Raw genomic sequence first — 16,555 nt, forward strand, 5'->3', positions numbered from 1 at the left:
GAGAAGCTGCCAAAGTCATTGTGGCTGACTGAAATGTTCTAAAATTATAGTTTTCATTTGAAAGTTGGAATGTTATTGTAACATATATTATCAGTTATTTATCCTGATGGACTTATTTATTTTCTAGTAATAGGGCTGGCAGATATCCAAATCTGAATAATCATAGAAAGAATAAACTATGAAGGTTCAGACAGTTTAATTTACGTTGTAGACAACTAATTTTTCCATAGTTTATGGATACTGGGAAAAGTTTGAAGACAAGATCATTGTTTGTTTTGTTTACCAGTGTCTGCATTATACTTGTTTCCTGAGCCTCTGTATTTAAGGTATCATGTAAAGAGAACCAGATAATATTTGCATTACTGAAGAATAATCTTAAGACTAGAGAACTTTTATAATGGGTTGTGTGATAGGCTGAATAGTGACTGCTCAAAGATATTCATGTCTTAAGCAGGGACATGTGAATGATCAAATAAGGGACTTGCAAAGACATGATTGCATAGACTAGGATTTTGATGTGTTATCCTGAATTATTCGGGTGAACCAAGGAAATTACAATGATTTTTAAAAATAAAAGAGGAAGAGAAGTATGAGATCCAAAAAAGATGGCATTATGTGTAAAACTTGATTCACCATTTCTGGGTATGAAGATGAAGAAAGGGGCCAAGGAATGCAGGTAACCTCAAAGCTGGAAAATGCAAGGGAATAGATTCTCCCATAGAGCCTCCAAAAGGAATGTAAGATAAATAAGATAAGCCATTAAGCTTGTGGTAATTAATTACAGAGGCAATCAGAAACATTGGCAGTAAGCAAACCTGCCCATTGCTTTAAAGGTAGAGAACATACCAGTTTTCTTCCAAAGCTGTTTACTCAACAGGCATCTTTGAAAAGATATTCAGAAACAAAGACAGTCTGTGACTGTGCTCAGAGAAGAACCAGAAACACTGTCATGAGTCCTGGTGAATTTTCCCTGGAGTATACAATTCAAGGCCACAGTGTTTAATTTGACCAACATACATTGGAACCAGATTTGCTCATAGGATACCATCAACAGACTTCCAGCTTCAGGAAGAATCCAAGCTGCAGGATTGATTTTAACTCTATCTTCAGAGTTCCAGACCAAACCAGCTTAACAAATCTCATAAACAGAGTCTACCTCAGAAAGCAAGATGTCTTTCTCCCTTAAGACTCTATATTGATATTTTCAGTTGATCCAGGTACTACAAGATGTATTCAGGAAAGTGGGCAATTTTATCATCACTATTAACACTAGCCATAGAGTTGAGACTGATCTGAATACAATCCATTTTAGCTAAAGTTGCAGATAGATCCTATTCTACTTTTTGTTGGTGAATGGCTGCCATTTTGGAGAGTCATTTGTCTCTCTGGCCATTTTCCTCAGAGAATCAATGGTAATCTTATTTTGTAGAGCAATTCACATTATTTCAGGGCTGCAGGAATACTGGTTGTGTATTCTTAAACACTTGATAATCCTTTATGATGATCTCTTAGGGTAGAAGACAGAGTGTTTTCTGGAGGCATGCAAGTTAATGCTTGACTTCCATATAAGAAGGGGCACATCTGCTACCTCTGGAAAGAAAGTGTTGTTTATGCTTGTTGGAGTTCCTCAACTGAAGTTACATCCGTGTTCTCAATAGGTACATGCCTAAAATGCCTTATGGCATGGCTCCCTGGCCAACTTGTAAGCATTAGGGGTTCTAGTTGACTAATTGAATCCCATCCTTCTCTATGTTGGGCCACTCAATCCAATATGTCCTGTCTGCTCATGACACAAGTTAGATAGCATTTATTTATTTCTGGAATGGCTTGGCAATAACTAGAGTAATGAGGGTGGGGTACCCATTCAGTGATGTTGATAAGCATTTTATTTGGAAGGTGTGGAAGTTGGAGCATCCAGGGCTTTTTCCAGTTGAGGGGCAATCTGGCTGGAAGACAGTGTCATTAATTTGTTAAATCCAGGGGGCTAGCAACAGTTTTGGAGAGCCAAATTAAGACATATATTTTTATGAGGAATGCTTTAGGGGAAGTTTTGAAAGACACAGGATGACTAATGTTTCTTCTTCTCTTATACTTTTTGAATCTAAATATTACTTCCCCAGTGCCTGGATTTTTTTTTTTTTTTAGCTCCCACAAGTATCTATTTTCAGTAACTATAACTTCACCTTTTGTTCAGTCATCCCTTATTCACAGCAGTCCTTTTGTCTAGAAAGATTAGTAATATATTGCCCTTGCAGAGATCCATTATGTCCTCCTTTTAACCTGTGTGGGCCACCACAGGGAGACTATGTGGGCAATGTACTTAACAAATGGTCATTACTCTTCTGATAAAGGACTATGTCACTGTCATAAGACACAACCCAAGTATGAATCTTTTAGGCCACATTTTATGCTTCAAGAATGTGTCTGGGTACCACAGTTTTTTTTTGATCCACTCATCTGCTGATGGGCACTTAGGCTATTCCCAAATCTTAGCTATTGTAAATTGTGCTGCTATGAACATAGGGATGCATATATTATTCCTGATGAGTGTTTCTGATTTCTTAGGAAATATTCCTAGAAGTGGGATTACTGAAGTAGGTTAAATGGGAGTTCCTTTTTAATTTTTTGAAGAAACTCCATCCTTTTTTCCACAGTGGCTGCACCAGTCTGTATTCCCACCAGCAGTGCACAAGTGTTCCCTTTTCTCCACATCCTTGACAGCACTTGTCATTGTTGATTTGTTGATGATAGCCATTCTGACAGGTGTGAGATGATACCTCATTGCTGTTTTAATTTGCATCTCTCTGATGATTAGAGACCTTGAGCATTTTTTCATATGTTTCTTGGCCATCTGTATATCCACTTTGGAGAAGTGTCTATTTAAGTCTTTTGTCCATTTTTAAATTGGATTGTTTGTCTTCCTGTTGTTAAGTTTTATGAATTCCTTATATATTTAGCATTTTAACCATTTATCAGATGTATCATTGCTAACTATGTTCTCCCATACAGTGGGCTCCCTTTCCATTCTGTTGATGGTTTCTTTTGCTCTGCAGGAGCTTTTTTATTTTGATGTAGTCCCATTTGTTTATTTTCTTCTTAGTTTCCGTGGCCCTAGGAGATGTATCTGTAAACATTGCTATGAGAGATGTCTGAGATTTTGCTACCTGTGGTTTCTTCTAGAATTTTTATGGTCTCATGACTTACATTTAGATCTTTTATCCATTTTGATTTTATTTTTGTGTATTGTGTCACTGGTCTAGTTTCATTGTTTTGCATGTTTCCCTCCAATTTTCCCAACGCCATTTAGAGACTGTCTTGACTCCAGTGTATGCTTTTGCCTCCTTTGTCAGATATTAGTTGAGCATAATGTCTTGGGTCAATTTCTGGGTTCTCTGTTCTGTTCCATTGATTGATATGCCGGTTCTTGTGCCAGTACCAGGCCTTTTAGAGAACAGTGTATTTGTAGTATAACGATATCTGGTATTGTGATTCCCCCTACTTTGTTCTTTTTTCTCAATGTTGTTGTAGCTATTTGGGATCATTTTTGATTCCATATAAATTTTGGAGTGTTAGTTCTAAGTCAGTGAAATATACTGTTGGTATTTTAATAGGGATTGCATTGAATCTATAGACAGCTTTGGGTAGTTTGGCCATTTTAGTAATGTTGATTCTACAAATCCATGAACACAGTGCATTCTTCCACTTGTCTATGTCTTCCTTTATCCCTTTTTTTTTTTTCTATTTTCTGTAGTTTTCAGGGCACAGATCTTTTACCTCCTTGGGTAAGCTTATTCCAAAGTATCTTAATTATTTTGTTTCAGTAATAAATAGGATTTTCTTTTTATTGTTTCTTTGTGAGTCTATTATTGGGGTATAAAATGCCAGAGTGTACCATTATCAGACTACAGATTATCTAGGAGTAGAGCAGCAACCCCCATAACCTGAGGTGGTCATCAATGAGGTATCCCTGACCAATAACCTAGAGAAGGTTCCAAAGGTTTGATGTGCCCAAACTTTCTGGATAAGGTGAAGTCAGTAACCTTTGTGCTGTTCCCTTCCCAATCTGGAGACAACTTGGTCAAAAATGAAGAATTCCTTACTTTGTTCCCAGTCTCTGATGGTGGACATTTTGCCATGATGAACACAGGAATGAAATCCAACAAGCAATTATAGCAATCTAGATAGTACTGGCTTGTCCTGTGACTTGGTTCTACTTGGTGTGGGTATCTATGTGAATAACTCAGATAATTCATTTAGGAGCTGTGATTTATTTCTTGTGGTTCTAAAGAGAGGTCTTTAATCTGCCAGTCTGTGTAATTTACATATACATTTCTAAATTGCAGATCATACTGCTAAGCTGTAGTAAGGTTTATCAGAAAAAATATAGGTCAGAGCAATGAGAATTAATGAGTTCTGTCTATGCAACAGGGCAGCATGTCTATTCTTGGGCATGGGCAGACCCTTGACTTCAACCCTAGCCATCTTTCTACTTGAAGGACTAACATCAGGACTTATACAGGGTACAAAGGGAGAAATTAGTGGACTTGAAGAGAGGGAGAATTGGTCCAAAAGTGTAAGGCAAGACATGTTTTCTTTTTGGCTTTTTAGCAGTTTAAAATGCTTAGCCAGCTATTTACTTCTATGCCTTAGCCTTCACTTTACAGCTTGAAGGCAAGAGTGAAAACCAGACTGAGATCAAGGATTAGTTTTGTGGTAATATTTAAAAGCTTTCCTGATTATTGTTGAAGTTAGTACTTAAATATGTTTACCTAAAAGCTTCCCAGACAGCTCTCCCAAGGGTGAAACAAAGGCAAATTCATGTATAGGTTTCTTAGGGAGTAGTCAGAAAGGTTTGGTGGGGCCATAAGGTACTCAAAGTAATGTTTCCCCTGGCACTATTAGCCTACACTAATAAATAAGTGTGGGCTGCTGTCCTTATGCTGTTGTTGACCTTGGGGTGTGAGGAATGGTGGGCAGGAAGTTTGAAATTGCATAGGACTCTCCTGAAAGCAGCTGTTTTTTTAGTCACTATGCCTTCTGTTGGGCTATTTTCTATTGGGCTAAGTTTTCATTTTGTGCTGTAAGTTTTCAGAAGATTCCAGAGTTCTTCAGAAGTTGATTCTAATAGATCCTGCCAGCACTTCATTGTTGAAGGCACAAAACCTTGGAGTTTCTAATCCATCATTATGGTAGTCCCTCCCCTTTCTTTCCTTATTTTGATTCAGAGAAACATCCTATATAATAAAAGCCTAATATGCAAATCGACCAAACAGCAGAATGACTGATGGAATGACTGGTTGCTCTAATGCACACTGATCACCAGGGGCAGACGCTCAATGCAGGAGCTTCTCCCAGCATGCAGGTCCCAGGCCAGACAAGGTGGGGGCAGTGGTGACCCCCCGATCACCCTGCCGATCACCCCCGCTGAGGGAGGTGATCAGCGGTGGCAGTAGGAGGCAGGGCCAGCTGGCGAGCGGGCCAGTGCCACCCCCTAATCACTCCGCTGGTTGCCTCCAAGGCAGGTGCCAGCAGGGGACCCCCAACTGCCCCGCCGGTTGCCTCACAGATTGGCCCTGATCGCTGGCCAGGCCTAAGGACTCTACCCTTGCACGAATTTCGTGCACCAGACCTCTAGTTACTTTATAAAAAAAACTACGAAAGGGTGAAAAAACCCTGCCAAATGATGACATATACTATTAATCATACCATGTGCATATAAACATGAACAAAGTATAAACTGCATGTAAAAATGAACAAACAAAATAAATAAGAAACTCGACTTTTCTGTATGGCATAGGTTTCCTCTCTTGATTATATTTTATTTAACTGCTTTTCCCATTTTTTTTTTCTTTTTCTCTCTAGCTTGTGATTGGCACAATGGAAGAATCTAGAATTTGCACACCAGGTGTAAAAGCAGATATGTTGTGTAACTCTCAGTCAAATGATATTCTTCAACATCATGACTCAAATTGTGGTGGCACAGGTAACAAACATTCACTGAAAGAGGATGAAGGCAGTGACTTTATAACAAAAAACAGGAATTTGGTGAGCCGAGCATACTGCATGCAAGAGTCAAGAGAGAAACCTCCTGGGCCTAAATCTGGAATAGAGCCTTCTGATAGTCAGCAAGGTTCAGAGTGCAACAGGAACAAAGAAAGAACTTTAGGTAATACTCTCTGCTTAATGGTTGAACATTTTTATACACAGCTCACTTACTTATGTTTTCTACAGCACATATATAATTATGGAATATGGCAAGGTTTGAGGTTGCTGTTACTTAGCTACTACATCTGTTTTCTTTGGTCAGGTCAGTGTGCCTGTCTGCTACAATTCCATGCAGGAGGTGAACAAAGCAGAGTAGGAATCTTAGTTATAAGAACCATGGTTATTTTTCTCTGAATAATCAAAAATTATTTTTTCTGAAAATATTGGTGACCAGTTTTGCAGAATTAGTATTTGATTTGCCTTGTTATTTGATCTTTTAAAGTAATCCAACCAGTAATTACTGTTAAAACTATGTATGTGTCATTTATTTAAAGGATATTCACTAAAATTTAAAAATGATATTTTATCTGTTGTTTAGAAAGTGGACTAATAAGAGTGGATTTTAAGGTATGTTTTCCTCCCTACTGCTGTATTAGTTTGACAGTTAGTAATTAGAATGTGGTATGTTAAATGTCATGAAAAAAATCTGAAATCCTTATTTTGCCATACTGTTTGCCCCTCAGTATTGTATTCCAATTATATGTAATAGTTATCTTGTCAATTTTACTGACTCTGTACATGATTATAGCCAGGATTTTTTTCTTTAATCTGTCCTTAAGCATATAAGAAGTATTTATAACCTCTTGCAAACAAGACCGATATCTTCAAAAATAATAGTCCTAATAGTGTTTGTAAAATACAGTTTCACATTAAATTTTTTGTTTTAAATAGAGTTTAAAACATTCAGAAAAGTTCAGTTTACTTTTTACTTTTATTTGTTAGACATTTAGTAATTATATTCCTCTTTTTATTTGGACTTGAATTTAATAAGAAAAGGTTTTAGTGCTAACACTTTATATGTATAGGAAATTACTCATTTTGAAGTCACTCTGTTCTTCCCTTCCATATTTATAGAAGTCTATAAAGTATACCACATATCAAAGTTCTCTTCAGATGAATAAAAAGAAAAATATTTTACATACAAGAGTGAATATTTTAGCAAATAAATAGGTCCTACTCCCAGATCAAGAAATAAAACCTTTATTGTTTAGTTTCTCACACTATTTCAGCCCCGTTTTTTCCCCCCACCAAAGTTTTTAAAGTACTATTTTAAAACTCTTTCCTCAAGGGATGAGCTAATTTATTTTCCTTTTTTTTGGCACTATACTTGGTTAATACTAAGATATGCTTAGTAAATCATCAGAAAACACAACTCAGGAAAAATGTTGTGTAATAATGGATTATGTGCATTTTAGATACAGGCAGAGTATGCTTGCTTTTTGAACTTTCTTGTATATTTGTTCCTGATAGGAGGACGTTCTTAAAAACATTCACATCCTTTAGGAAAATATCTTAACTTGGAATCAGTGATTTGGCTAGTGTTTTTAAACTTTCAATAAGTGTTACTACTGTTTAAGTGCCAGTTAGCTAATACCTACCAGAATTAGAGGGTAAGTGAAGAAATTTGGGTATGGGGCTACTAAATCACAATTTGAAAGTAGTTTCCGTAATTTAGGAGGTGAATCTCTATACCTAATTATATAGCCTAAAGTTATATTCTGGGTGTCTGAACATAAGTTTTATTTGGAATTTACAGATTGTTTTAATATTATCTTCTGGTACTTTTCTTCTTTTATTTTATTATTAGGAAAAGAAGTATTATTATTGATGCAAGCCTTAAATACTCTCTCAACTCCAGAGGAGAAGCTGGCAGCTCTCTGTAAGAAATATGCTGATCTTGTGAGTATAAGGGAGCAAGACCCATGTAAAATATGTCAAAGTACACATCTGCTTGATAAACTTTTAATGTATAATTTTGATATAGCTTTAAATGTAAATTATATTTTTTTACAGAATTAAGGGAAGAATCTAATTTTTTAGAACTTAAGTTGGTTGTATGGCCCTGTTTTATGATAGGATATGTTGAAACATTGTAATGCTTTTGAGATGTTAAATAGATCTCCTAAAACTAATAAGCCTCAAACATTTCTAGGTCAGCATTTTCATTTGTACGTTTACTTGTCTCTCTGTTGGGAGTGAATATGTTCTGTATTTAAATTCAGAATTCTATACATAACTGCATATTAGAGGTGAAAGCTTTAAATCATTTTGATTGATTGTGAGTCCTATGAAATAGTTTAGCATGCCAGTTTTCAACAAGTGTGCTGCTGTAGGCACATTGGTGTACCTCAAGTATTTTTTAGACATGAAATATCAGACTAATTTAGTCAGTGCACTGACCTTTGGTTCCCTAGACTGGAAAAAATGACAACCAACATAAGAGCCTCTTTCAAACTTTTTACTCTTAAAAAGTGTGAATTAGACTTACACCTTTTTTTGTTTTTGTCAGATTATTTGGTGTGCTGCAGAATGTTAGTAACTAGTGTATGTGTGCTATTAGATGAAAAAAATTGAAAATCTCTGCTGTACTGAAATAGCCAGATGATTAAAATCAAAAGAGCAGTTTTTATGAAAGATGGAAATAAAAAAAGAGGAAGAAAAAAAGATAAATAAAGGAGGGAAAATTAGGTAGGAAAAGTAGTAGAATAGGTAAAGTAGTGGACTTGGTGATATGACAGATGCAGCCAGCCATGAAAGGATTAGGGGGGGAAAATAGTTAGCAAAGTGGCCCAGGACAGTCTTTTTCAAACTTATGCAGGTCACTTGGGTATCTTGTTAAATTGCATATTCTGATTCAATATGTGTAAAAAGATTAAAGTGATAGGAGGTGGGTTGGAGGAGATGGCTAAGACACTGCATTCTAAAAAGATCCCAGGTGATGGCCCAACCTGCTGATCCAGGGCCTAGAACAGCAGGTTCAGCAATCAAGTGGTGTTTTATTTACTTATTTACAATTTTGTGAGACATAAGGAAGAGCATGTGGTAAGTATGAATTACTGAATTTGTTTTAGGAAGTGATGCATTATAGCTTCTCTTTGGTTTAGTTTTATCCCTATGAAGAACAGTAATTCTTGGGAATAATAAGAGATACATATACTTTGGTTTAAAAAATGTTTTAAAACACTTTCTGTAAAACAATAGTTAGAATATATAACCGAGTATACTACCTTAAGAGTATATCCCTGTCAAAAAAACAAGCGAACCACATGGAGATCAGAAAGACAGGTAGACCCCACCCCATAGCAATGACCCACTTTGAGAGGGAATTCACAAACTTGGAGCTTCTCCTTAAGGAGAAAAGGGATTGTATCTCACATCAAGCACAACAGCTTTATGGGATGCACTTTTTATTGCTGACTGGATCTGCCATATTATCAGTCCACTAGTTAGCTTTTTATTCTGCTACTTCTCTACCTAAAGTGAACTCCTTTGTCCATTTATCTTTTATTTTTGTCTTTTTTATCACTGCCCATTTGACTTTCATCATGTGGCTATTTCAGTGGAAACTGTCTTATATATCCAAAACATCTGGCTTTGAAAACCAGTGGAGGTTATGATGTAGGACATCCAAAAAACTGTAGTAAATGAGAAATAGCTCTTAAAAGGCTCATGCACAGACTCTCTAGACCAGGGGTGGGTAAACTTTTGACTCGAGGGCCACAATGGGTTCTTAAACTGGACCGGAGGGCCGGAAGAAAAGCATGGATGGAGTGTTTGTGTGAACTAATATAAATTCAAAGTAAACATCATTACATAAAAGGGTACGGTCTTTTTTTTTTTTTTTAGTTTTATTCATTTCAAACAGGCCGGATCTGGCCAGAGGGTCGTAGTTTGCCCACGGCTGCTCTAGACCTAGTTGCAGTGCAGAAGCAGCTGTTTGAATAGTGTCCACAATTTTTGTGATGACATTCATTCTATAATTTTAAGATAATGGGCCTAATCTTTTCTTTTTCCATTCATTCATTTATTTTTTTATTCATTCACTAGAGGCTGGGTGCATGAAATTTCTGCATGGGTATGGTCCCCATGCCTGGCCAGCGTTTAGGGTCAATCTTTGGGGCAGCCAGCAGAATGATCGCAGCCCCCACTTGCATCCACCTTGGCCTGGCGCCTCCTGCTCACCTGCCCCACCATCTCACCGCGTTCTCTCTCTCTCTCGTTGGGCCCAAAGGGGTCAGCAGTGCCTCCACAGCTGCCTGCTGCCAGCGCCGCATTGCCAACATTCGCTGTGTTCCGCGCTGCCCCCTGGGGGTCAATGTACATCTAACTCCTGGTTGGTCAAATTCCCGCTCTTGGGGACAATTTGCATATTAGCCTTTTATTATATAGGACTAGAGGCCCAGTGCACGAAATTCGTGCACTGGGGGATGGGGTTCCCTCAGCCAAGCCTGCCCCTCAGTCCGGGAGCCCTTAGTGGATGTCCTACTGATGGCCACAGTCTGGCAGCGGAGACTCGGAGCAGGTGTCCCGTGTGTGTGTGTGTGTGTGTGTGTGTGTGTGTGTGTGTCTTCTGGAGTGATTTAGTAATCACACACCCTGGAGGCTTGGAGCAGGCACCCCTCTCTGTTGATCTCTCAGGCTGCTGGTCTCCACTGCATGTTGTACTCTCCCTTGAGTTGTGGCCAGAGTGGGGCGCCCTTTCCTGCTGTGGGATCACTGGGGCAACCCAGGGACAGGCGCACAGGGTGACTGGCTGCAGGCCGCCCTATCCTGCTGTAGGATCTCATGGGCGATCCCATGGGCAGGCAGGTGCACAGGGGGGCTGGCTGCTGGCTGCCCTTTCATGCTCTGGGATCACCAGGGCGATCCCACTGGCAGGCGCACATGGGGGCTGGTTGCAGGCCACCCTTTCCTGCTGTGGGATCGCTGCGGTGACCCAGGGGCAGGCGCACAGCGGGGCTGGCTAGAGGCCGCCCTTTCCTGCTCCGTGATCGCAGCCGTGATCCCACAGCCAGGTGCACAGGGGGGCTGGCTAGAGGCCACCCTTTCCCGCTCTGTGATCACCGTGGCGATCCCACGGGCAGGCGCACACGGGGGCTGGCTAGAGGCCGCCCTTTCCTGCTGTAGGATCTCCGGTTGCTGATCCAGGGCAGGGGTGCCCAGGGAAGAGTTGGGCGCCCGCCTCTTCCCTGCCCCCCTCCGGCTTCTCTGATCACTGGCAGGGGGGCGGGCAAAGGCGCCCGGTTCTCTGATCCAGGGCCAGGGGCAGTGCCTCCCAGCTCTTGCCTGCTGCCTGTGTTTCCAATCACCGTCGTTCCCCTATGGCCTCCCATCATTGTGCCTATGTATGCAAATTACCACCATCTTTGTTGGCAGTTAATTTGCATATAGCCCTGATTAGCCAATGGGAAGCGTGGCAGAGGTATGGTTAATTACCCTTTTTGTCTTTTATTAGATAGGATACCCTGTTCTTGAATCAACGAATTCGTGCACCTTGAAAGGAACTGTAGGCTGCGAGGCTGCAGTGGGCACAGGAGTGGTCCTTGGCCCATTTTCTGCCCTCCCCCTGGATACTCCTGCCATGGCTCCTGATCCCCTGTCTGCTCGCAGCCCTGCTCCCGCCGCCGCTACTCCCACGTGCTGATGGAACTGGCCCCACTTGCACCTGCTGTTGGCGTGGATCAATTGGGGCCAGCACCAGCAGCTGGTGTGAGCAGCAGCTCTGGTGCTGGCTGCAGGTGTGAGCACTAGGTGGGACCATGGCCTGTGGAAGCAAAGAATTTTTAGTAATGACACACACACACACACATTATGGCATAATACAATGTGTCCTCCAAAATATATATATACACACACTTTTAATAATTATAAAGGCAGTGATTATTAAAATACATTTCATTTTCAAAATTGATCTATCACTTATTAAAATGTGTATGCATTTTTTTGAGACATCCTGTATATCTAATGCTGATGTATGTATATGAATGGCAATGTCAGGTGGTAAGTTTTGAATTTGTAGAAGTGATGCAAGAGAGTGTTGCAGGAATTTAGAAGGAAGTTATGTCAGTATGAGATAGTGTGATTGGGAAAGGAGGGTCTGCCCCTGTAGAGGAGGTGGGACACTGCCTAGCCCTGAATGATGAGAAGTGAGCAGAGATTTGAGCAGAAGGAAGAGTATTAGCTTCCTATTATACTTATTAAGCAAGAATGTTATTAATATCTCTAAGCCTATATGAAAGATAGCAGGGTGGCAAAGCATGGCCAGGGATTAAAGCTATAATTTTTTTAAAAAATCTTTATTGTTGAAAGTATTCCATATGTTCCCTTTTCCCCCCACCAATGACCCCTTATGGCCCATCCCCACCACCCAGAGACTTCTTAACCAATATTTTTAAAAACTTTTTTCAATATATGTGTTTGTGTCCCAGTCCAGCTGATGGCTCCTAACTGCTCACCTGCCTACTGGCCTGATCTCCCTAACTGCTCTCCCCTGCCTGCCTGATTGCCTCTAACCGCCTCTGCCTCCATGGCTTTGTCTGGAAGGACATCCAGAAGGTCGTCCAGAAGATGTTCAGTCTAATGAGCATATTACCTTTTTATTAGTATAGATGCCACCTTGCCTAAAAATTCAGGTTGTTAGCAGGTTTTCCCATCATGGAAGGGGAGCCCGCAGTAGCATCCTGGGTTCTGACCAGGGTTTAAGCACTCGTGCTTTATCTCAGCAGATGAGATTCCTAGAAGACTCTTGGATGTACCTTGAACATTTCTATCGATTTTGCCAAATCATCCTCCAAAAATGTTGAATCACTTTAAACTCCCACCAGCAACCATGCATGTGCCCTCTGTTCTACTTTGATGCCAGTATCATTGATTTCCCCCTAGAAGCTGCCCTCCCCTCAGCCAGGACTGCTTGGCACTTGAGCCAAACTCACTGTTCAGCCCAGGACTTGATTTCCCGAGATAAAATTATGGAGGAGGAAAAATAGTTTTCCTCTACCCTTCTGAGTTCTTAGTGGAGGCCCTTGTAATGAAAGACGGATTACCAAGAGAAAAACTAAAGTTCATTAACATGTGTATCTCGTGTATATGTGGGAGGTCCCAGGGAAAAATGAATAACTCCCCAAGGTGGCTTAGAATCCAGATTTAAATACCTTCTTCCTTGTGAAAGGGGATGAGATATGTAGGTCTCTTAGAGGAGAGTACATAATTTTTAGGAAAGATGAATGGGGTGGGGGTGGAGGGAGATAGTTTGTAACAAAGTTTGGGTGTGATGTCAACTTCTAGTCTCCTGTCCTGTGACAGGAGTCAGTCTTCACTGGCTGATGGCACTTTTCCCGTCGAGGGAACCTTTTGGTGGTGGGGGCTTCCGATTTTAGGCAGAGAAGGAGACTTCAGTGAAAACCTCTCCTTGTATTTGCTGTTTTTCAAGCATCTGCAGGCCAAGATCGTCAATATAACAACATGGCATATGTTGGGGTGGTCTGTTCTCTGACCTTCAGAATAAACCCAACAAAAGCTTGTTTCCTCTCTTAGATGATTTGCCACAGAAGCGTTATTCCCTGGAAACAGTATTCTGACCAGACCTTCCTGGGAGTGATCATAACATACCCTGTGCTTGTAGGAAGGTGTGGGCCATATCACTAAATAAATTAGGGTCAGTTTTCTCATCTTGGGGAAAGGGAAATAAAGTTACGATAGTTTATTTCCCTTTCCACAGATTTGTGTCTCTGCTGCAGCCCCAGTGGCCCCAGCGTCTCCGCAGCCCCGGGGCTAGGGGTGGCAGGATGCTGGGCCTCCCTGCAGGCTGTGTCTCTACTCCTCTGACCCCAGCAGCCCCAGTGTGGAGGTGGGGCTTGGGGGTGCTGGGTGCAGGGCCCCCTGAGGGCTATGTCTCTGTTCCTCCGGCTCCAGCAGCCCCAGCGCCACCACGGCTTGGGGCTTGGAGCTGTGGGTGCCAGGCCCCCCTGTGGGCTTGTGTCTCTGCTCCTCTGACCCCAGCGCCTCCACAGCCGTGGGGCTTGGGGCCGCTAGGTGCTGGGCCCCCCTGCAGGCTGTGTCTCTGCTCTTCTGACCCCAGCGCCCAGGCAGGGCTTGGGGCTGTTGGGTGCCAGCCCCCTTGAGGGCTGTGTCTCTGCTCTTGGGGCCCCAGAGCCTCTGAGGTCACAGGGCTTGGAGCTGATGGGTGCTGGCACCCCTGTGGGCTGTGTCCCTGCTCCTCTGACCCTAGCACCGCCATGGCCGCAGGGCTTGGAGCTGCTGGGTGCTGGGTCCCCTGCAGGCTTTGTCTCTGCTCCTCGAGCCCCAGCACCGCCACGGCCATGGGGCTTGGGGCTGCTGGGTGCTGGGTCCCCTGCAGGCTGTGTCTCTGCTCCTCCCGCCCCAGCAGCCCCAGATCGCCACAGCTGCGGGGCTTGGAGCTGCTGGGTGCCAGGCCCCCTTGAAGGCTTGTATCTCTGCTCCGTCGCCTTGGCGGCAGAGGCAACCAAGCAGACCCAGAGGCCCTCCACCAGTGGGTTGGGGCAGAACGCCTGTGTTGTCGCTATGGCAATGAGGCAAGCCTCTTGGCCCAGTCTCCACCATCATTTGTTGTGGAGTGATGGCTAATTTGCATATTAATCTTTTATTAGATAGGACTAGAGACCTGGTGCAGGAATTCGTGCATAGGGTTCCCTCAGCCCAGCCTGCACCCTCTGTAATCCGGGACCCCTCAGGGGATGTCCGAGTGTCTCTCACAATATAGGACCACTGGCTTCTAACTGCTTGCCTGCCTGATTGCCCATAACCCCTCTGCCTGCCTGCCTGATCGCCTCTTACCAACTATGCCTGCCTGCTTGCCCCTAACTACCTCTGCCTGCCTGCCTGATGGCTCCTAACTGCACCCCTGCTGGCCTGATCACACTTAACCACCTCTGCCTCGCACTGCACCCTGGACCCAGGCTTCCCTTTTACTGCCTGGCTGCAGACACCCAGGACCTGGACCAGTTTCGCCTGGCCTGGGCACAGCCACAGAGGACCGTGGGTGGGTGGCTACTCCCAGGCCACAGCCACAGGCACCCTGGAATGTGGGGTGGGTGGCTTGTCCCTCTCCCAGGCCACAGCCAGGCTGGTCCCCATTGCTCTCTCATGAGCTCATTTGTGCATTTGTGCCTGGCTGGCCCCTATTCTTCTCTCCCCAGTGTTGAGTGTCTGAGCCATTATGGTGTTAGAGCATGACAGCCATTTGCATATTAGCTATTTATTATATAAGACTAGAGGCCCAGTGCACAAAAATTTGTGCACTTGTGGGGGGACCCTCAGCCCAGCCTGTGCCCTCTCGCAGTCTGGGACCCCTCAGGGGATGACCACATGCTGGTTTAGGCCCGCTCCCTGGGGGATTAGGCCTAAGCTGGCAGTCAGACATCTTTCTGGAAGCCTGGGAGCCCTCGGGGGCTGTCCACTTGCAAGCGGGGAGCAAGCCTAAGTAGCAGTCGGACATCCTTAGTGCTGCTGAGGAGGAGGGAGAGGCTCCCACCATCACCGCTGTACTGGCAGCCATCAGCCTGGCTTGTGGCTGAGCAGAGCTCCCCCTGTGGGAGTGCACTGATCACCAGGGGGCAGCTCCTGCATTGAGTGTCTGCCCCCTGGTGGTCAGTGTGTGTCGTAGTGACCAGTGATTCCCAGTCGCTCTGCTGTTAGGGTCAATTTGCATATTACCTTTTTATTGTATAGGAGTGCCTGGCCAGCCTGGCTGAGGGGCTGACGGCTGTTTGCAGTCTGGCCACAGCCCCTTCAGTGTAGGGGTTCCCACTGGAGTGCTTGGCCAGCCTGGGTGAGGGGCTGAGGGCCGTTTTCAGGCTGGCTAAGCCCCCCAGCGGGGACCCTCACCCCATGAGGGTGTGGCCAGCATGGGTGAGGGGCTGATGGCTGTTTGTAGGCTGGTTAGGGCCTCCAGCCACCTAAGCTCCCAGTGGAAGCTGGCTGGAAGCAGGTATCTGGGATTTATTTGTCTTCTATAATTGAAACTTTGTTGCCATGAGTGGAGGCCACAGCTGGCTCAGGGCTGGCGGGAAGCTTGGCTTCCTCTATCACCCAGGCAAACAAGCCTCCTCCTTGCTCCAGCTCTGTGGCTGCAGGCTGCCATCTTGGTTGGGTTAATTTGCATATAGACGCTCTGATTGGCTGGTGGGTGTGGCTTAGGGTGTAGCAAAGGTACGGTCAACTAGCATCTTTTTCTTTTATTATTGTAGATTAGTTTCAGGTGTACAACATGATGGTTAGATAACATATACTTCATAGAGTGGTCCCCATGATATTTCAAGTATCCCCTTGGCCCATACATAGCTATTACAATATTACTGTTTTCCCACATTGACCTTTTCCCAGCCACTCCCACCCCCCAGCACATGCCCTCACCAGCCTACTGTCTGTGTCCATTGGTAGTGCTTATATGCATGCATACATGTCCTTTAGTTGATCGCTTAAGCCCCCCGTCCCCCTCGCACTCCCCTTCCTTTTCTCTAATATTTGACAG

At 43.4% G+C, this 16,555-nt stretch overlaps 1 protein-coding gene across 7 annotated transcripts in view; it reads left to right on the forward strand.

Annotated features, from left to right (window-relative positions):
- Nucleotides 1-16,555, forward strand: part of TXLNG (taxilin gamma) — a 100,417-nt gene that overhangs the window by 12,114 nt on the left and 71,748 nt on the right. For all 7 annotated transcript variants that reach the window (XM_070402744.1, XM_070402743.1, XM_070402741.1 and 4 more), the window contains 2 exons: nucleotides 5,863-6,166; nucleotides 7,853-7,944. In XM_070402744.1, the coding sequence (XP_070258845.1) occupies nucleotides 5,863-6,166; nucleotides 7,853-7,944 (396 nt within the window). The remainder of the gene's footprint in view (nucleotides 1-5,862; nucleotides 6,167-7,852; nucleotides 7,945-16,555) is intronic.

The sequence above is a fragment of the Myotis yumanensis genome, unplaced genomic scaffold (assembly GCF_028538775.1).
Source record: "Myotis yumanensis isolate MYYU_CA2020_CCGP unplaced genomic scaffold, mMyoYum1.0.hap1 SCAF_24, whole genome shotgun sequence".
Taxonomy (NCBI): Eukaryota; Metazoa; Chordata; class Mammalia; order Chiroptera; family Vespertilionidae; genus Myotis; species Myotis yumanensis.